General features: G+C 48.2%; 1 protein-coding gene across 2 annotated transcripts in view; it reads right to left on the reverse strand.

Annotated features, from left to right (window-relative positions):
• Window positions 1-20,674, reverse strand: part of ABTB3 (ankyrin repeat and BTB domain containing 3) — a 171,780-nt gene extending 151,106 nt beyond the window's left edge. Inside the window, exon 1 of one of the 2 annotated variants that reach the window (XM_065679529.1) lies at window positions 19,480-20,674. In XM_065679529.1, coding sequence (XP_065535601.1) covers window positions 19,480-20,437 — 958 coding nt within the window. In that variant the 5' untranslated portion in view covers window positions 20,438-20,674. Of the gene's footprint in view, window positions 1-12,520; window positions 12,598-19,479 lie in introns of those variants that run through there. The other variant, XM_065679538.1, reaches the window with a different exon arrangement.
• Between the last annotated feature and the right edge of the window lie 1,802 nt (window positions 20,675-22,476).

Consider the following 22,476-nt stretch of genomic DNA (forward strand, 5'->3'; position numbering starts at 1 on the left):
GCAACAGCTCCCCACAGCATTATGAGCTGTCCACCTCAAGGAACTCCCCATCACACCCAGCCGGCATCTAACACACATGGGAGGGGGCTGGACCTCCATCGTGCCTTTAGCTTTGAAGGGATGCACTGACTGTAAGTCTAATGCCTGATGTTTGCCACAGCTTCTGCATGACCCGCTCGATAACTCCAGCAAGTACAGGGAATATCAAAGCCAGGCCAGGGCTGCCTGTCAATCAAAAGGCCCACAACACAGTAATTTCTGTTTCTTGGAGGAGTAACTAACTACAAGTGCCTGTTGCGCACCGTGTGTTTTAAAGGTGGCTTACCTTGTCAAGACAGGAATGGGAAAACAAGTTTATTCAGGCTCACCCGTTCTTTATGGAGTTCATGGCCAAGTACATTGTTTCTCCCCCACTACCACCCCCTGCCTCAGTGCCTGGAGGTGATAGGCATTTCCAGAGTGAAGGCGGAGGGAGTGTAGTTGCAGGACACCTATCCTTAACCTGACTTCTCAGGAAGTCCTGGGCCTTGCAGAGAGGCTATTTCCAACTGTTGTGTCAGCAACCCAGGGGATAAGCCTGGTGCTGGGTGGCTTACTCAGGGATGATCAAAAGCTGGGTTGCTCCCCATGTCTCTTTCTACCTGCCTTTCTCTACTTTCAGTGAAGTTCCTGAGACTCCTTCTGCTTCTCCAAGAGTAAACACCAAGCAAGCTCCTCAGAAAGCCAGGTGATGCAGCATCACCAAGCAACATGCAGGAGCATCAGCCTCCACGTCAGCCTTGGCTTCCTTCACCTTTGCAATTTTCTAGGGTTTTGGTCAACACCAGGGGTTCTCGCAGGCCACACAGCTGGGAAAGCAGGGTGCTAAGACAAAGGGAAAGTTTTCAGAAATGCAGTTTTTAGTAACTTTCAGCCTGTATCAGCATGTATCTTCAGTGACAGTACATGGACTTACTCAAGATGGTCACTAGCAGCACAGTGCAATGATGTTTCAAATTAATTTGGTGCATGGTAAGTACGCAGCAACCATCTATGAAGCACAGAAGTAGGAGACAAAAACACTTGTACTAGATCATTTGCATCTCCTCCATTAACGCTACTGTGGTGATTCGCTGTATCCCTTAACCTCCCAAGCTAGTCAGATGTTATACACATTTGAAGTTTACATCTAATCCATTCAACCATGCTCAGTAGATCAAATCTACCAGAATAAGTTTTGTGGCACCAGTGTAGGTAATACCTTTTGTGTCTCCTCCACTGTCCCCGCACAACACAAGCTTTTGCCCAGCTGAAGGATGAGATAGAAAAATTACTGAAAGAAAACAGGAACAACTTGGCCATGAGAAGCCAAACTGCAAAAGCTAAAAGCTGCAAAATGCTATGGACACATTTCATGTCATTCCAAAGCAGCAGAACAAAAAGTATCTAAAGAACAAACTATTTTCAGCAGCACTGATAGAAACTTGAAAATTAAAATACCAGACTATGAAGTGTGTCCACTTGGTTTGCCAGCCCATATGGCCAAGACAATTATCTCCACTCATCTCACCTTTCTCCTCACGGGAAAAAGGACAGATTTGGAAAGAAGGATGGAAAAATACTGCTTAAAGAGAGCACCAGTTTTTCACAGTCTTTAAAAACATTTCCATATACATTCTCTCAAAAGCATATAAAAATACTATGATCACAGGCCATGCTAAGCTGTGCCATCCTCATAATATGCAATCACCACCATGTAAAACCTGTATGGGGTAGATCAATCACCCAGCGGGGTACCAGGGACATCTGAGCATTCTAGTGCACCGCAGCACAGCAGGGACAGCCTGCTGCTACAGCTTTGGGGAATTTCAGAGGTTTTTTAAGAAGAAAAAAAACAAAATAAATGTGACTAAATGCTCCCCTTCCTGCTGCTGTTTGCATATTGTTAAAGGAACAATTCCAATTCGAAAGCACTTTACAGTCCACCTTCAAGAATTCACCCTGTATACCCATGCTTTCTGTTTTCAAACCATCTTTTCATTCTTGACAGGACTGTACTGCGCATCCTGGCATTCCCAGCTTTCCTCCGCATTTCACAGCAAAAGTGGCTACCTGTAGTTATTCACAGCTATGCTTGTAGGCATTTCACATTTGTAAAGCCAGGGAAGTTTGAATCTTTATGGGAATAAAGAGGGAGATGGCTCTAATTTTAAGGAAGCACCACCTTCTGGTAGATGTCTACCCTACGAACGATATGTGGGGAGCACCAGAGACCACCAGCATGATAACTCTTAATTAGAAACAAATGGAGATGAGAATGTATGGAATGGAGCTGCCTGAGCCCATACACAATGATTAGTAACGTGCTACACCACACGTGGTATATGACACTGTCACTCCAACAACCTCCCCTTGAGTGAAAGAGGAACAAGGTTAGACCTCCCGACGTAGCACACAGTTTTGGTTTAAGCGATTTATTCAAAGGATGCATCATGGTGACGGTCAGGGAACATCCAGACTGGATGTTACATCTCATGGTTAACCCCAAATCAGCCCCACTACTTGCCTCAGCCTGGGGATTCTAAGTGAAACCTCACAATCCAACTTTAGAGGTAAAACAGAACCCTTGTGAAGCAGCTGCTCCTTGGGAGAGCCTGGGAATGTTGCCTTGGACATCGTTAGGGAGGCTTATAGCACCAATGCAGGCAAAAGGCCATGTTACAGAGTGCCTCAGAGGGATGACAGCAGAGGGGACACTGCTATGGGTGCATTAGGAGAGGTAGCCCCTGCTATCTCTTCCAGTCAAATGCACTGCAGCTCCTGTTCCCGTCAAGTACTGGAGAGCACTTTTACATGTCATCTGCACCCACTGTTAACTTTGACACTGCTTTCACATCCACTATTTACGCACTAAAGAAAGAGAGGGGTAGGTGGGAAAACAATTCACTTGCAGAAAAGCCTGCCTTTGCGAACCACCCTTCCTATTTTCCTGCAGCATAAGTGTGGGTAAAAGCAGGCAGCCGGCCTCAATAGCTGGTGAAGCCCTCAAACACTGAACAGATTTGCTGCAACACAAAGCCAATCCTTCCCCCCAGGCATCTCTCAAGGAATTACACAGGTATGTGCAGGACAGCAGGCGACACATAAATCTCCCCTCAGTTTCCATCAAGTTTAGACATTCACTTCACACAAGTCTGAAAACATATTTGGCTTTTCATTGTTTTTATTTAAAAGCCCACAGAACAACATAAATCCCTCCTTCCTTTTCTGGAGGAGCCAACAGGACTCGTTAAGCCTTCTGGTTCCCTCTGCTGCCATAAAAAGGTGCAGAGTTTCTGAATGCCATCAGCTGCTGTGCTGATGCAGAGGCCCTGCTGCAGTCACAGGGAAAAAAAAAAAAAGCATTCCAGTACTTCCCAACAGAGCCTCCTATGGGACCACACCAGCCTCCCAGCACTGAGGAGGGAGCCAGTGCTGGCACTGAAGGTCACCTCCAAGCAGAAAGGCTCCCAAAGACCTCCTGTTTGGCTCTGGGTCTTTGGAAATGACTAGACTTCAGAAGTGACTGTCTATAGAAAGCACAGGGCTGAAAGGAGCAGCCTGTCTCTGCAAGGAAGATCAAAAAGTCAAGGCACTTAAGCTTTTGTTTTCTACTCAGCTTCCAAGATATGGTCATTGCAAGCATTAAAGCCAGGTGTTCTGCTAACAGAGACAGAAAGCTAAAAACCAACCAGAGCATCTCCTAACAGGCACATCAGCCTCCTCAGATGCACAGCTAGGGAAAGGGTGCACAAAGACCCCAACTACCCAATAGCTCTGCATGGTTTCCACCTGGCAGAACCCAGGGCTGAAGCAGGGCACTGAGCCAGGCGAGGCATGCCAGGAGACATGCCATTTCCATATGTGAAGGCAGTACCCACCCCTCCTTTACATCCTTTCCAGGTTCTCAAGACGCAGAGGAAAGAGCTCCCAGTCTGGCAGCTGATGCTACACCAAAGCGAGAGGCACCAAACTGACTACAACCATAAGCAGTTACAGCTGCACCTACCCTCTGGTGCTCTCCTGCACGAACAGGTGACAGCAAACCTCAACATCCCCAGACTAAAACACACGCACAAGTACGAGGTTGGTTTGTGCATGCTCAAGGGAGATGGTGCTTCCCAACGCTACATTTACACATGTAAAACAGAGGCAAATTGTCAAGTAGCTGACAACTTATCCAGTACCCCGAGGCAGCAAGACTGTCTGAAACAACTCCCTGTTGAAGAATCGCTTGGGAGAAGGCATCGGCCAACATGAATGGGCTGTGGTGTATTTGCTAGATTGGGATAGCATCCCTTAAGCTGCCCTCACAAATGGGTGGCGTGCCAAAGCTGTGACATACCATGTACGGGAGCCCACATCAGTCATTCATTTTGAGGTATTTCAAGTGTGTGTGTGTTGAAAGGACAGCTTCCATCAACAGCACCATTTCAAACACAAAGGCTGGTATCACTGGAAATGGTGTAAGGAGGGAAGCACTGTGTCAAAGTTCAAATATAAGAGTTTTTCCTCCAACAAGGAAAATTCCAGGAATAGAAACCACACTAAACCACGGTGATTAACAGAAGTATGTATGTATCTTTTCTAGGTCAACTCTCAATAACTGGAGAGGATAACAGGTCACAGACTCATTTAGTAGGTTTTGTTTTATTTTAACACAGCTATATTGACTTCAATGGAACTTTTCCATTCTTCAGCCACTAGATCTGCCTGATAACATATTTGACCTAAATGCAGCTAAAGTTGCTTTCTCACACAGTAGCAATAAGCCTAAGGAAGATCACTGCAGCAAAACCTCATCACATATTAGGAAGCAGAAATTTAGGAAAGGTTTACAGCACGACTTGAGGCCACGAAACTGAACTGTATTTTCATTATCAGCTGCCGAGTTTTAGGCTTGAACCTGCAGCTTGGAGTCTATGAACTGGGTAAGGTTAAAATCAGCCAGTATTTCCATACTTGTCTGTAATTTGAAGCCACTGAGACAGATCTCAGGGTATAAATCACAGAGCTCTATAAATAAAATAAATTATGAATTTGTACTCTTTGGAAGAAGTCTGACACCAAACTCATGTAGAAAATGTAAGAAAAAATAACCCTGGCCTCTGGCCCAAGCATGTGAGAAGCTCCCCCTTGTTCCTGGGGAGGAAGCTCCACCAGCACCATTAGTTGACTATGCCCATGGGGGCTTATGGCTACAGGTAGTCTGCAACACACTAAATAGCTGTCTGTACATAGCATCGCCAAGTAGTGAGGTAAATGTTTATTAACAGAAAAGTGCTACCAGCAAAACTGTGGCACATTCCCACGAAAGGGTGAGCTTCTCACGTAATTAAAGTGGCGAACCTTCCCGGTAAGTCCCAGTCCCAAGTTCAGATCACACGGATACCTATGGCTGCTTCTCTATGCTACGTAAAGTGTCCCACTTTTCAAATGCACACTGTCACTTCTGTGAACTGAAGCATGACCTCCCCCTGGCACAGTCTTTTTAAAACAAAGCTGCTACATACATGCAAAAAAGCAAGTAACCCACCAGCAGAAAACACTGTTTTGTACAAAAAAGCAATTATCCTCTGCAGCACAAAGATCAGATAAATACAGTTTTGAAAGCGTGTGGTTATGAAATGATTAAATGTATCTTTTTTGGCTCTTTTATAACAAATTAAAAGATCAAACTAAAGAGTTCTTTCATTTTGTAACAGGAAAATAAATCTTCTAACAGACAACCATCACTGAAAATCCCTTCATAAACATCCTGTTCAGTTTGAAACCAGGGGACAAAGGTGCATTATAAAGGGCTTCAAGGAATGTATTCGCTTCTATTTTGGATCCCCTTCCCCCTCGATAATACAGAACAAAGCAAGCAGGACACATCTGGGAGCCCACTGACACAAAACCAGTGAGTTTCACCTGCTGAAGACATCAGGAACCTGGGGGTGCCTACAAACCACCATGTTTGGAGCCTGAGCTGCAGTTCCTGTAGGTCTCTGTCTACTGTACATGACACCAGGGTGACTGCTAAGTAAGTTTACAAGAAATATGAATGAGCACATGAAGACCCATTTCCCAAAATCCTGGCAAAATGGGAAGTTGCATTTCTTAGCTCATTTGTAAGAAAATGAGATCTTCATGGCTGCACATGCCTACTGATCCTTCCATCCACCCCAGCAACCTTCCAGATCCCATGGAGATTTCAACCAACTCTGGCCAAAGACTATACGGCCAGAGGGACGGCCACTGACAACTGTGCTCCTTCAAATATTATGGAAATAACAGGTCTTCCATGGAGGGGAAGGCTGGCAGCAAGCTGAACCTTTGTCAGGCATTGGAAAAGCAACAGAAGAGTATGCTGAATGATGGAATGATGCAAAGATGGCAAAAGTTCTCATCAATCCAACCCAAGCACAAAGCCCTCCTTCATCCCTCCACCCCTGGGTTTTGGCCACAAAAACAAATAACAGTTGAATAAAGCATGGAGTCTACTCTGCTGTCTCAGCAGCCCATCCAGCCTCATGGCTCCCCAGTGCCTCCTCCCCACACCATGACTGGTTATCACATAAGGGAATATTTGCTGCCTTTCCTGGTGAGATCAAACCATTCCCAAAGGGTACAGTGCTCAGGGAAGCAGCCTCTCAGACAAACTAGAAAGGCTTCAGCCCTGTTATTCACAGGGAATATTTCCGTAGGGAAAGACATAGGGACAAAGCCTTGAAGTCCACAGCCCCTACATGGCACTCCCCCCCAGTCAGACCCCAGATTATCAGAGAGTCACAAAACACAGGCCTGAGGAAGCAGAGAGAGCACCAGCCTCTTGCACTCCATGACAATGAACAGAGAAACACACTTCCATAATTTTCAGTTAACAAGGCCCATTTTTATTCTCCTGCAGATCATCCCAAGGGAATGGGGTAAGGCTGCCAGCCTCCCTGCAGGGAGGAGGAGGCTAAGCTGGAATGAACTGCAACCAGTTTTAAACAGAAATTGTTTGCAGTACTTAATTCCAAAAAAGCCACAATTAATTGTGCTACAGTATCAGTAAACACACTGGTTACACCATTAGAGCCCATTATTTCCCCTCCAAGACATTACGTTACTACATTATTGATGCAACAGTCCAGTGTAATGAAGCAATGCTTTGCATCCATCTTCCTACTGAACACCGAGTTCACAGCGCCGTAGCACTGATGCCAGATTTAGTGAGGGCTCTTTTTCCAGTAGGTCAAGAATTCCAGCCAACCTTACAAACAAACCCAGCTGCACAAAAAGTTAAACACCTGTCCTTAATCAAATGCAAATGCACGCGTTTCTATTTGATACAACTCAAAATTACAGCTATTTCTAAATACTCTGCTTTGACAAGTGAATATTTTTACCTCATCCGGACAGACTATTTTCAGAAAGGCATTTGAGAGGGATTAAGCCAGAATGCAGTAAATTAGCGAGACTCTTGCACAAATACTAAACTCCTTTGAAGCTAAAGGAGGGAAAAAAGGCAGCTATATCTAGAGGGTCACCACTCCTAATGCATATGAAAGTGAGGGAAGGGAGATTTTCCCGTGTCAAAACTGCAGAAGCAAACCTAGAGAAGTTACCATGAAAGGAGCTCAGAACAGTAGAACGTTCAGTCCTGTGGCTCTTACTCATTCACAGGACTACTGAAAGGAATAAAGTTTATTTGTGTGAGCAATACTGCAGGAAGGAGCCTCAGTTTGCAATGCACCCAGTCAGCAGCGAATGGTTCTGCAGTGCAGAGAAAGGCCAGGAACAACCGCCTCACCTTCTGTAATGCCTGGAAAGGCCATCCAAGCAAAGCCTGGGCTAAAACATGAAACAGTACTTCCTCTGCAACTATTACTATAAGGCAGAGTAGCAATATAACCTTTAGAAACAGTCTCCTTCTTGTGCATAACCCCGACACATCGTTTCCCAGTCACTCCCTACAGTATCCAGCTCCACAAAACACCAGTAGGTTGCAAAAGGAGAGGGCTCTTTAGACTTATTTTAAATACACCCTCTTTCAGTCTTTCACCGTGGTTCTCTGCAATAAAATCAGCTCCCACTTTGCCACTCCGTCTTTTGCATGGCGCAATCACAGCTTCCCCTGGGTGCCTTCTTTCTGGACCAAATAATGCCACTCTAGCTGGCTATCGCTGCACTGAAATATTCCCCTTGGGCTCCCCAGCTTTCATTATCATTTCTGCTGTTTGCTCTATTCTTTCTCTTTCTGGAAATGAGGCTACTGAAACTGAACTAATTACTCCAGGCTCAGAGGATGTTCTATGGGGGTGCTGAATTGTTCTCATTTTTCCTTACACGATGGCCAACACTCGCGTGTTTAAATATCGACAACTGTTTCAGTGTACCAGTGCAGTGCCAGCAGCACTGCAAACCTTCACAGGGAACAAGACCAGAACTCATACCCATGATGCTCCTCAAGCCACAGTTAAGTGGAGAAGTAAATTAAGCAGTCCTCATTTTCTCAACCCCTCTTACCTTAAATCCTGTCCCCAAAATGGACATTTTCCCAGGGGCTCACCCAACTCAGAGATATGAATCCCAACCCCAGTGTGCCCATAACACATTCTCACTCTAGCCAGGGATGCCTCAGCAGCGCTGTCACAGTATGCAACATGGATTGGACAAGCTGCCCGTGGGCCTTGCAGCTCCTTACCATCGTACAGGTCTAACTCTGCTCAGCAACTAGCTCTGTAGCCAGTTTTCCCGTTTGGGTGTGTTTGCACTGTTCGCATGAGAAGTGGCTATTAAGCAGGCAACAGCATTCCAGGTGATTCCCAAGGAGTCCCAGAGAATAGCCCTAGGTTGGGCCAATCAGAGCCATCTGATCTCCAGGTGACAAAAGCAGGGGTAAGGGTGGCAGAGTCCAAAGGGAACATTGCCATGGCTGTGCCTAATTGTTCAGAATGAAAGAGAAGTCAGCTGCGATAGCAGCCAACGCCTGAGAATCCAGGGCCAGCCCAAAACCTTAGAAAACACCTTGTGACTCACCAGCTCCTGCCTCACACCCACACAGCCGGTAATTAAAGGTGTCTCCATAGAACCTCACCACCCCTGATAAGATGGTGGGTTTCCACCCCTCTGATAACTGCCTGGTCTCTCCACAACCTCAAGCTCTGTCTCCAGCCCTTCTCTCCCCGTGACATTCCTGGTCAGCAGAGAGGAGGTAGAGTTGGCAGACATCAGCATTCCCATCTGCCTTGCTGGTTTGATGGCTCTCATCACCACAGCTCTCCTTATAACACCTGCCAATTTTCCCACACATAAGCAGTTTCTATGTGCTGAAGAGAGGTGACAGCCCATATCCTTCGTGAGAATCAATTAGACTGCCTGCTTAAGGGGGAATAAACTTTGGCTAGGGTATTTGTCTCTTGCTGTATTTAATCTTGCTGTAGACACATTCAGCCACCACAGTTTAACTGCTGATGTATGTCAGACAGACAGCGTCACTGACTTACCTATCTTGGCTCCCAGCTTTCGGCTGCAAGAACATTGCTACGCAAGTTCAGCATCCTTTGCCTTAGATAGGTGTTTATCTCATTCCTACATTTAAACCTGCATAATAGTTGAAATTACTCCTGCTCATCTTCCCATGGTTCGCCAAGCATGCTCTTTAAGATGGAAGGCGAGGTATTATATGCATTCACACAGGCAGGAATTTTTCATTTGAAATAGCGTGTATGTTGCTGTTGTCTGCCCCTGCATTCAACTCAGCTTGCAGAACTGTTCCCACTATCCAAAACCATTTGATGCACAAGGCAATTTTTTGTGTGAGCACAGCGGTATAGTGAAGAACTAGTTAAAAATACAATAGTAGGTCCTAACTACTGAGGGCAGCTTGTTTGGGGTTACTGGGTTTGGAGGGTTTTTTCCATGCTAAAGGAATTGCGTATTTTGAAACCCCTCCTCCTCACTGAGAGCATGCCAGATAATTAAACTGAAGCTCTTATTTTTAAAATCTAATTTACTTTTGAAAACACACACTGCTGGACTATTTTTAGGGTTTTCTTATGTGGGCCAGAGGAAATAGGCTAGCCAGTTAGCACAAGGACTTACAGGCTGCACTGAGCAGTCTTCAAGCTGAACATCATAGAACCACAGAATCATAGCATAGTTTGAGTTGGAAGAGACCTTCATAGCTCATCCAGTCCAACTCCCTGCAATGAGAAGGGACATCTTCAACTAGATCAGGTTGCCCAGAGCCACGTCCAGCCTGGCCTTGAGTGTCTCCAGGGATGGTGCATCCACCACCTCTCTGGGCAACCTGGGCCAGTGTTTCACCACCCTCATTGTAAAGATTTTTTTCCTCATAGCCAGCCTGAATCTCCCCTCTTGTAGCTTAAAACCATCACCATGAATCGCTAGAACAATGAAAACAAAACCAGGAATAAGTATCTATTATTGATCTTCAGGTTTGAAAAAGCTGGTTTTTAGCAAAACTAAGCCTGGGTCTGCAGCTTTGACTCAGGAGTTTCTTGAATTTGTTACCAAATGCAACATCTTATCCTGGCATTTGACAGACCACCCTCACCACTGAAATCAGTGGGAACAGCCTTTGCCCAGCCAAGGACTATAGCACTGCATTTAGCGATGCCTTTGGAACACCTTGTATTGTACATCACACAAAATGTACACAAGAGAAATGAAATCACACCAGTAGCACAAAGATAATTTTTTCTGAAGTACTGAAGTTTGTGACCCTTATAAGCATCAAGAGAACTAACAGCAGAGGTACCTACATCTAGCCCCTATTAGTTTTGTTCACTATACTGCAACCCAGAGCAAAATCATCTACCTACCCAAACTTACAGTGAATGACTCAGTGCAACTAATTTTCTGTGATACACTGGCATGCAAATAAATGCCTCTGTATTACAAAGAAACCCTCTTGGGATCCTCCACCTCAATGGGTACCCAAAATTGCTCCAGCCTCTGAAATCTCTCTCCTTTCTGCAGGCAGCACTTCCCATCACAGGGCTGGGAGTCCAGCATCAGTCCCCAGACACCAGGCCTGCCTACCCAGTGGCAGCTTGCCTTGCTACCAGGCACATCCTCTGCTTGGATACTTCACTTAGGGCAAAGGACCTGGATACTTGACTGGATACGGCTCACAGCCTCACCACCTCTATTTTTCCGAATCCGTGCCTGATAACATCCTGGAGAGAGGCTCACAAGACCTGCCCAGCAAGAGAAAGTTGACTTCCCTTCACTTTAGTTCCTTGCTCGCAGCCAAACACAATACATTAGCAAAGGCACAACAGCCCAGCAGTGTTTATCCAAGAATACCACGGGGCCAGAGAAACTGTGAAACACTGCGGGATGCAAAGTTTCCTCCAGTTATTTAACTGCCTTGAAAATGCAAATGCATTCACCATACCCCTTGCTGCAACCCTGGCCCTGCTCACTTCCCCCACCTGGGAGCAATATTTCATAGCAGTGCAATTTAAAAGCAGGGTGTTTTTATTAATTTTAAAGCCTCAGACTCTCGCAGGTCCAGGTGCTACTCCACAGCACTCAAGAACAGCAATACGGTCCTTGAAGAGGCCTCTTCTCTAATCTTCTCTGGGGTTCCTGTTCGCCTGCTCACTCACGAGCCATTCCGGAGACCTTTATGCCATGTGAAATCCATGTGCTGTTCACATGAGCAAGATCTATCCATGTAAGGGCTCTGGGAGCAGGCTGTGAATTTGCTGACCCAAAGGTATTACCCGTCCCTCCCGGCTCAGCTGCAACGCCTCCATGCACTCCTATCTCCTGGCGAGCATCCCACATCCCACACATCCTGCAGCACTCATCCCTCCGTGCACTTTCGCTTTCAGCTGCCTTACGACACCAGGGGAAAAGAGCTTATACATGTTCTCCTGCGCTTCCACGTAGCTTTTCAAAGGTCCCAGTGTCAACATCCATTACTGCCTTCAGCACAACAGCAGGAAGAGCCCAGTCCTCAAGCATCATGCCAGCAAAGTTCCCACCAAGCAGATCTGTTTGCTCACTGACAACAGACAACGCACCACCACACACATACATTTGCACCATGACCAGAATCTGTCCCAGAATTATCTTAACAAGTAGGATGCCATTTAACATGGTGCTTTTAAATGGTCTGGAACCGACTAGGGTGAATGAGTCCATCCTTCCTCCCTTATTCAGTCCATCAGGGGCACAATTACTTTTCCCAAAGCCTGGTGATAGGAGAGGTCTAATTTTCTTCCCTATTACCAATCCGGTATCATTTAAATCAAGTCAAAATCAATTTCTTTTCCTTATCAGTGATGAGCCAAGAAAATCCTTGTGGGAACCTGCAAATGTCCCAAGCAGCTTCTCAGCCATCAAGCTGGTCCACATATTTACTGCACGATGCCAACAGCCCCCATACAGTACCATACTCTAAAACCTCCTTGGTCTTACCCAGTAACAATTACACCACAAAAGGGTACTGCTTACTATGAACTGAGTGTAGGAATCAAGGAAGAGAATAAAATACCATCAAGATGACAAGCACTGCTGGAATGGAGCCCAAGAAAATGGTCACATCCCATAAGCCATGCTGTGCAACTTCCTCCTTACCCACAAACTGCCATGGTAAGGTCGTGTGATGATTCAAAAGCATCAGTGCAGTGTAACAGCTTAAATTAATTAAAATAACCAAGACAAGCCTCTGCAAGGTATAGGCATAAGCACCTGTGCCCCATCCATGCTGCTGAATGGATCCACACCAATGATAGCTCCTTGTTCTCAACTCCTCCCAGAAACTTACCCCTCACTCCTGCTACCAAAACAAGCCTACAGCTGCCTTCTCACCGACTCATTTCACCTGATCAGTGGTGTCCTCTCTCCTGTTCTTACAGGGGAGAGATGTAGCTTTGTGGCCACCAGATTCTACCTCCTCACAGCCTACAACAGCAGGATTGTTGTATTACCTTTTGGGAAATGGGAAGCTTACGCACTGGCAGACAAATGCGGCCATGCTGAGCCCACTGATAGAAACTCTTTGTTGTAGGAAATCCCTGAAAGCAAGGACAGATCGAGAGCTGCATTTGAGGCTTTGGGTGGCATAGTCCTCTATAATGTCTATGTGTTTTTTCAGGCTGCCCAATTGAACACCTCTGACAAAGTAACCAGAGACCAAGCTGGCTGCACAAGCTCTGGGGGAATTCTGACTCCATCTGTATGTCTTTTCAAATCTTTAATACACTTATCAGGTACATAACAATTACAGATTTATACAGAGATGGTGCAGTAAACAGCTTTTGGTCAGAAGATTTAGGAGACAAAAGCATTGGAAAAGTCAGCCTACAACACCAAGCAGCTGCTCACTTCTCTGCCCATCAGCTAATGCTAATACTTGGTGTAAAAGCAGAGATCAGAACCGCAGGGCTCCAAACACCCACCTCGGCCCCTGTGAGTGCACAGAAAGCCAAGCTGCTCAAGGACACAAACAGCAGCAGCGCTGCTGGTCACCATCCTCGTAGGAAGAGAGCACATCCTGGTGATGAACGTCCTCATCCATCTCCTCCTTGCTTTTTCTGTACAGCCTCTATCTACTGGGCCAGCCACAGAGCTATTTTGGATGGAAGCTGCTAGTTTCAGTAAGCCATCTGAAAGGAGACCCTACTCTTTTTGCACTACACACTGGCCAGAGCAAATTGCTACAGGCACTCACACACTCTAGAAATCAGCTCTCTTTTGTCTGGTGTCAACTAATCAAGTGTGGCTTTCTTCTTTCACACCTTCATTGGGGGCAAGGTGGGGGGAAGGCCATAACACTTTCCTCTGACTTCTGAGGGAGAACTCAATCCCTGTTCAGGACAAGGGAGAAAAGCTTCAAGCTGTTCATGTCCCCAGGCTGTGCACCACTGGGTATTTACTCTGGATGACATGGAAGATTTCTGACTGATAACCAAGAGCTTGGTTCGATAAGCACTGCACAAATGCCAACACATTAATCATGGTGGCTTTTTCACTCAACGTAACTCTGAGTAACTTCTGTGGTGAGACACTGGGACAGGCTGCTCAAGGAAGCTGTGAATGCTCCATCCCTGGCAGTGTTCAAGGCCAGGCTGGACAGGGCTTGGAGCAACCTGGTCTAGTGGAAGGTGTCCCTGCCCAAGACAGGAGGTTGGAACTGGATGACCTCGAGGTCTTTTCCAACCCAAACCATTCTACAATTCCACAAGCAGCTATGGAAGAGAGAGCATTTGCAGAAGCATTAGGGAAAGGCAGAACATTGTCCCTAACACTCATCTGCACCTTGTGTCACCAGCTCACAAGAGCGATAAAAGACCACATGAGGCCTGTTAGCTTTCAGCCAGGAGCCCAAAATACTGCTAAAATTATGCTGTTATTCCTCTAACATGCTTCTTGTGTATATAATCATATTTCCCAATCATCATTCCAAAGCCTCGCTTGCATCAGAAACTAAGTGATGTAGCTGCAGCCCTAAAACTCCTTAGAGTGGCTATAACTGCTATTAAGGTACTTTCCAACATGACAAGGGGAATAATCATAAAGCTGATGTTTGCCAATATGATTATTATGGGTGTTGCTCGTATAACCATTTCTGGGACTTTCTTTTTAATGTTACGCTCGTAACTGAATCAAAGCATATGAACAGAAATGTCCAGAGGGAAACAAACCTTTGTGAGCCTGCCAGTCAAACCTCAGCCTCCTACTGAGTCTGTACTTCACAGTCACACCATTGTGAGGTGACGGGAGGTCTGCAATAAGCGTACACATGCTGAGCTCTCAGTCTGTCCTGCTCCTGCTTAACACTGGGTGTTAAAACAACCCATAGCATCTCAGGAAAGGAGCACTATTTCTCCACTGCCATCCCAGGTCTCATAAGCATTGGTGGCCACAAGCCACAACCAAGCACAACCCCCTGCCCTCTGGGCCAGCAGCTCTCCCTCCCATCCAGAGAGGGGACAAATTCACAACGTATTCAGAGAGGCTGCAGAAGTTTGCCTGGGGGATTGTCAGGTAAGAGAACAGAGTAAAGGTACACATCATCTGTTGTACCGCTACTTGTGTTAACCTCTCAGCAAAGGACTCAAGTGCCCAGGAACAGATGGGGAGAAGCATAATAGCAGAGACCTCTAAGTATAACATACAAGCATATATAAGAAACTTCAAACTATATTTCAGGGTTTTTTTACTCTGGAAACATAACGGGGAGAAGGGAATGTTCTTGAAACCAGTTAAGAAAAGCCCAAGAAAAAGGCATGAAATTCTATTTTGTGCCCAAGTATTCCTCTATCATCCTAGCTGAATAAGTTTTAGATTGATTTTTATGTTGCCCCGACTGGTGTAATACCATCTTGAATGGTTCAATTACAATAGAAAGCATAGAAGTAACAAACAGATACTAGTATGCTCGTGAGTAAAAGAGGATATGGTCTCTATACACATACATGTATGCATACATATGTATCAGAACTTAAAAGCATTAACTGATTTGGTTAAGCTGTGCTAATACACTGGTATTGCTCATTTGCCTGGAGTCCCTTTAGTTTGTGGGGGTTAGGACAAGAGGCTGAGGTTAAACTGAGGTTAGCGGACACGTGTCAGCCAAGCCTGACCTAATCCTGGGTTTCTTCCTGGTCGTTGTGTCTTCCTCTCTAAATAATATTAAAAATAGGAAGAAACCACAGGGATGCAGTTGGGTCCCAAATAACTATTTTTAGTAGCTGCACGCAAACGCACAAGGCAGAGCTGTGCACACTGACTGCTCCACCAGAACCTCCTCCCTGGCTCCATGGATGTCCTGCTCATAACCTCTGCCCTTCCCACCACCAGTCCTGCCACATAAGACAAGGAGACCCCTAAGACTGAAACGGGAACAACCTGTTTCCGAAGTTCTGTATTAACGTAAGTGTTGTCTAATACCATTCCTCCGCCTGGTATAAGAGGACCTTTGTAATACAGGATAGGTGACTTTGAGCTGCTTGGATCTGCCATCCAAGCATCCCCTGTGAAAACTGAATACATGGGCTTATTTCTACAATTCATGGTAGACCCAAGGCCTAGGGAAACTTCTCAGTCATCTCAAAGCAGCTCCCAAATCAGGCCTGAAAGTATGGGTTTGATGAGCAATAAGAAAACGGAAATAATATAGCTTAAACCACAGAGGTGCCAGCTTTTACTGCCTTTCATTGAGTACACAATATTTTGCTCCCACTATTTCAAGGGAAATAACACCCCACGCGACTGTTATGGGATGTAAAACGTGTACTGTGCTGTTCAGATGGAGCTCATAATTGAAACATTTGAGCACCAATGAACTCCCAAATGTAAAGTTTTTAATTTTCATTCAACCAGGACATTAAAATTTGGGGTGGGGAGGAGGAAGAGGGGGAAATTACTACCTCAGAGTACTTTTAAGCTCTATTCTTTCTGATACAGTAACTGGGATAGGCTCAGACAAGATGCCAGCAGCTGCTGGCATACTCCAGCATCTTGCTCCAGATGCCACTGCTTGCTTCTCCTTTGTCATCCCTACCCCAGCCCCACATAAGAGGTTATCAAAAGGCTTATCAAGGAGATGTGGTCTGCTGCCTGCAGCACACAAAGGAAGGAGTGCCACCACCTTCATCCACATGCCTTCACCCTGCATGAGGAATGAACAGGTATCTGTCAGAGAACGGGGCTCCCATCAAGGCCGCTGTCTAAGTTTGGGCCAGACGCACCCAAGATGAGGCCAACAGGCTGAAGCACCCACTAAAAGAACCAGCTCAGACTTTGTCTGAAGGCCTGTGACCATCATTTATAGGCAGGAGAAGGTTATCTTGCAATCCTGATTTTATTCAGCAGCTTCCAAGATGACTGGGTATGACATCAGGCTGAAAAACCTCAGCTAAAACCACTAAATGCTCTGCACAGCCAACGGGGAAGCCCTGAAAAGCTGGTTTGTGTCTTGCAGATCTTCAGAATATCTTCCCCAACACTTGTGTTCATAAACTGTCTCAGAGCAATCACAGACTACATCATGCACAAACTCACACTCCTCACAGACCTGCATCCCATATTCTCCACAGGTTGTCTGTTTCACTGCCTGGACAGAATTCAGGGTATTGAATTTAGCCCAGAAAATTTTGGAAGGGTTGACATTTGCTTGCCAGAAAGATTGCACTTCTGCCCTCCAAAAAACTGCCTGCAGATGAGAAACAGCTAGGATGGCTGCTCCTGCACAGCTTTATTTTCCCCCCTTCACTTAAATTATATTGGCCATGAAACCTCCAGAAAGGACCCTGCCACCACTTCTCATCCATGTCAGATGGACCAAATCCAACAATTGCAGCACCTGCGTCCATGTGCCACCCAGCTGGGGAATGGCACCCTGATTTACTGAACCTCCAGAGTACAAACCCTGTCTCTTCTCCTGTAGCAGTGCAGAGAAATGCAAGAAGTCTGCCACCTATTCAGTTGCTTTATCATGGTGTTTCAAGTTCTGAGCAGAGAGGAAGGATGAACTTGTGGTTATGCCACTGTATAGAGATGTAGCTTCCAGCAGTCCTAGCCTCCTACCACAGATTGCCCAAATAGTTTCAAGCAGGTCAAATAATCTCTCCCATCAGAATTCCCCACCTTGTAAGTGCCTGAGAAGGAAACCAACCATGGAGCACTCAGACATCAAAATGGTGAGGACTGTATAAACAGATACATATCTCACTGGTGAAGAAACAGGCTGATGTGTTTAATGGTTTATAATGGCTGTTTTAGTTGCCATTAAAGTACTTCAGAGCATGCAACGCGTCCTTGGATTAAATCTAAATAAATGTAAACAGCAATAAAAAACGGCTTTTATAACAAGAAGGCCTGACTCGTTTGCACCTGTAACTCTAAATATATATAACAGGATGCCAAACTACATATTGCAAGATGGTAAAAAGCAAACCGACGTTACAGTCATTTGTATAGAAAGCATAATGACACCAGGAGAGAGACAAAACAAAATGGACAACTTGCTAGGGTCTGATTGGAATATCTGAGAAAATGCCATTTGCTTGAGTCAGGACTGAGCTACCAAGGAGATTTGTGCCAGGTAAAGCTACAACAAAATGGAGATGAAAACTCTGAATCTTGTCCCTGGAAGGAAGATCCATGAGGGTCAGGATGAAGTTCATTTAAACCCACTGAGCTGATACAGAGGGAGTTAGAGAGAGCCGCAAAACAAAATGAAAGGCTCAGTAGGAAGGAGCCTGCACAGGCAGTGCTGCAATGTCAGAAACGCAACACAGTGCCATCTGAAACCTACAGGCACAGTACCAGGGCTCTTGGTACATAGACTAGGAAAAAACAGCGGGGCACTCCTGGGGAAGGCTTCATCCTGCAACACCAGGGTCAAGCACAGCGCCCTGCAACCCATGTCCCTGCCAGGAGATGCACTGGGAGAGAGGAGGGAGCCTCTGGGGAGGACATCCTCAGCTGGAGTAGAACCGCCAGAGGAATGTAACGGAGCCGCATTGATTCACAGGGAGGAGGATTTGCCCCTTTCTTTTGCTCCCACTTGGCATTCTCCATTGGGTCTCTTAGGGGAGAGAAGGTGTCTTAACACAATAGATAATTAGCTGTAATGCATCCTCTGTGGCTGTAAAAACTTAACAGGGCTTATCTGTAGACCTGATCTAGGCTTCCAGTTATCCTTGTTCTCCCAGTTCCTACCCCCCTACCACCCGTCAATATTTGCATCTCAGCTTGACAGGTATTTTGTATTCAAGCTTAATAAAAGTGTTTGCATGTGCCTGTGCACGCTTAGGAGACGGTAGCAGGAAAACACCTGATTTCAACTCTGACTCTCCGAGATGCGGCTCATTCCAGCTTCCTTTCCCTGGCAAACAGGGAGCTGAAATAAGAAACGTCAACTTTGGTTGCTCTACTGAATGATAATTGAAAAATATCGAGCTCTTTGTTTAAAAAATAAAAGAAAAAATCCCCAGGATACTGATGCATCACCGGGTTGCATCTGTGTCAAGCTCTGGGTAAACAAGCAGCAACATGAATGAAATCTGTCCAGAAAGACTGCATTTCAGCGCCAACCACGCAATCTCTGGCCAAACCACTGCATATGTAACAAAGTTTGATCTCGCTTGCGAGCGCTCAGCTGCGCTTCTGCCATTTCCTGTGGAAAATTGAGGCTCCGAACGATGTCTATCACCCGGCCCTCGCCGCGCCTCGACCAGCAACTCCTAAACACTGATACACGCACACAGAGCCCCGCAGGCAGCCCCTTCCCCGCGCTCCGTCGAGCACCACCGGGAAGGGGCAAACCCACCCCTCCGGCCCCCCGGCCACCCCGTCCCCGGCGGCAGGTGCCTCGCCCGCCCCTCGCCCTTAGGGACGGACGGACGGACGCCCGCCGAGGGATGGGGGGGGGTGTCCGCCCGGTCCCGCCCCGGCGCAACTGGTGGTCGGTGGCTCCCAGTCTTGCCCCGCGGCAGCACTCACCGCTGGCGTTCTTGCCGCAGATGAGGTGCTGGTAGGGCTGCAGCAAGCCCCAGAGCTCGGGGTCGTTGTTGACCGTCTGCTCCAGCGCCTCCAGGGTGAACCGGGGCGCCTCGCCGCCCTCCTTCTCCTTCTCGGCTGGGGTGGCGGCGGCTGCCGGGGGGCGGCCGGGCGGCGGGAGCGGGGCGGTGGGGCCGGCCAGCACCCGTGCGTGGATGTCGCGGAAGAGGCTCTCGGTGCCGGCGGTGAGGTAGATGGCGGCGTGCTCGTGGATGCGCAGGGCCACGCGGCTGTCCACCATCCACCGGTAGAACTTGCCCACGGAGAAGGCCAGCCCGCACCTCGCCGACTTGCCGCGGCTGAAGCGGTCGCCGCCGCTGCTGCTCATGTTGTAGAGGGAGAGGGCACCCAGGGCGGCTGATGTGCAGCGGGCCGCCAGCGTCCAGCCCAGGACGATCTCCATGGCGCTCCGCACCTCGTGCTTGGTGCACTTGGCGAAGCGGAGGCTCAGCCGCTGCGCCTCCCGGGCGATGCGCACCAGCGCCCGGCTCACCAGCGTCGAGAGTCGCGCCGCCGCATCCCGGCTCCCGGGGCTGGCGGCGGCGGCCGGCGCCCGCGACTCCCGGCGCGACGGGGGCAGCAGCAGCGCCTCCACCTCCTCCAGGCTCCAGGGGACCTCCTCAAGGTCGGGTAGGAGCCGGGAGCACTGCTGCCCCGCGCAGTCCAGCACCTCGGAGTCTTCCGCTAGGACGGTGTTGACAGTGTCGAAGCTGTTGTGCCGACTGTGCATGGAGTCAGTTAGGTGCGGCCAGCAGCTTCCTCCATAGGGGTACGCGGGGTGCGAATCCGAGCAGCACAGCGACAAGTTGGAGGAGCGCACCGAGTCCGCCGCGCCACCATACCCGGAGTCCAGCGTCAGGTCTTCCAGCGTCCTCACCGCCGTCTTACCTCTCCGGGCCATCGCTGCACTTCATGCTGCACCCGCGGGACCCGGGCGGGGAGCGGCTCACAGGAAAGGCGGAAAAGGGGAGCAGAACAGCGAGACCCGCCGGCCGCTTCGCTTCACCCCGCCGGCCAGAGGCTGCTGCTGCAGCTCCGCCAGACCCCAGCCAAGCGACGGTGCTGCCCGCGGCCCTACTCCCGGATCCGAACCCGACTCCTGCACTGCGCCGCGCCGCCGGCCCGACACCGCACCGCAGCGCAGCACCGGCCAGGCGGCGCGGGGAGGGCGGGGCCATGCAAAGCGCCTCCGACTCTCAGCCAATGGGACGACGCGGGGGGCGGAGACATGCAAAGCACCGCGCCTGGCGGCCAATGGGGCCGCGCCCTGCGCCTGACCGAACCTCCCCTCAGCTCCGCCGGGCGCGGAGCCGCTCCGCGCAGCACCGCGCAGCGAGGGGCGCGGCCCTGCCCCGCCCGCTGTCTCCGGCGTGTCCCGGTGACGCGCGGCCCCGCCCGGGCCGCAGCCTGCGCGCAGGCAGGACCCCGCGGTCCAGGTCCCCTCCGAAGGCGCGGGTTTTGCGCGCCCCGGAGATGAAGACCACGTCAGTCCGGCGCTGGCCCGGCCGGGTGCGTGGCGATGCGCGGGGCGGAGTGCGGCCAGCCGTGTCCTCTGTGCCTCCCGGCTCCGCGAGGTGTGAAGCACGTTTCCATTACATCCACCACAGCCGCTGCTCAGGCGCGTAAACAGGCGTCCCGCTCCAGCCCTCCCTCGTTTTTGACAGCGGCAGTTTCCTGATGTTGCTATAAACAGAAGAAAGGGAGCACAGGCACACACACAAATAGCATGAGGCTGTCAAGATGTTTTGAAACTGAGCAGAAACTGCCACGTAAGAATACCAGGCACCAGTGGAGTCAGGAAGAGCAACTTCCAAATAATTAAAACAAGTACAATAAAGCCCTTAAGTTGTTCTTGAGATTAACCCCACAAGTATCACAAAAGCTTTGGCAAGTAAGGTTTGTACTGGGCTTAGGGCACATTTCCTGCACCCATTAAGATTTTTTGTGCAATATACAGACAATTTATACACAGCTAACGTATTTTAATCTTACACTGCTAGGCTTTAGCAATATTAGGAGTCATCTGCCTAATATCCCAGGCGACAGACTGAGAATGTATATGCTTGTGCATTCTGGTTTTGAAGAAATGCTTTATCCTTTTAAGTGTAAAATACCAGCGAAATTCTATCCCTTTAAGGATAAAAGCCTAGCACACACATTTCTCTATCATGCCAACAGAGGCGGCCAAAATTCTTGAGCAGACAAGGCGAGTCACATAAGAGATTTCCCCATCCAAACAAGCAAAGCCTGGCGATCCTTCAACAGCAACTTCCTACAGGAAAGGCACTAACACAATTACAGGTAAGTTCATTTGTCAGACAGGTTGGGGAGAATTATGACACCATCAAAAACACTGAGACGGGGTTGCCTTCCAAATTAAGTCAAGTGCTGTCAGAAACTGGTTTCTCAGCACAGCCTTGGTTCTTCCACAGGGCACACCACACACTCAATAGGTTTCCACAGAAATCTTCAGCACCACCACGTCCTGATAAAAGAGCTGAGGACAGGAGCAACCTGAACGAGAGCCACGGTCGTGCTGCAAGTGAGAAGTTGAGGCCCACACTGCCGGCAGCAGCTAGGCTTTGGGGGAGGATCATGAAAAAAGCGAGCATGACTTGAGAGCAAAATCGGATGGATTTAGTGGCCACTCAGCTGTGCGGCTCGCAGTAGAGCCCTCTGCTGTATTCAGTGCTTCAGTGCAGTGGCTGTTCATAGAATCATAGAATCATAGAATAGTTAGGGTTGGAAAGGACCTTTAAGATCATCTAGTTCCAACCCCCCCTGCCATGGGCAGGGACACCTCACACTAGACCGTGTTGCCCAAGACTCTGTCCAGCCTGGCCTTGAACGCAGCCAGGGATGGAGCACTCACAACTTCCTTCAAAATACACATTTCCAGACCAAACCCCTCACTCTCCATTTGCCTGACTCTGTCCCTGT

The sequence above is a fragment of the Lathamus discolor genome, chromosome 1 (assembly GCF_037157495.1).
Source record: "Lathamus discolor isolate bLatDis1 chromosome 1, bLatDis1.hap1, whole genome shotgun sequence".
NCBI lineage: Eukaryota > Metazoa > Chordata > Aves > Psittaciformes > Psittacidae > Lathamus > Lathamus discolor.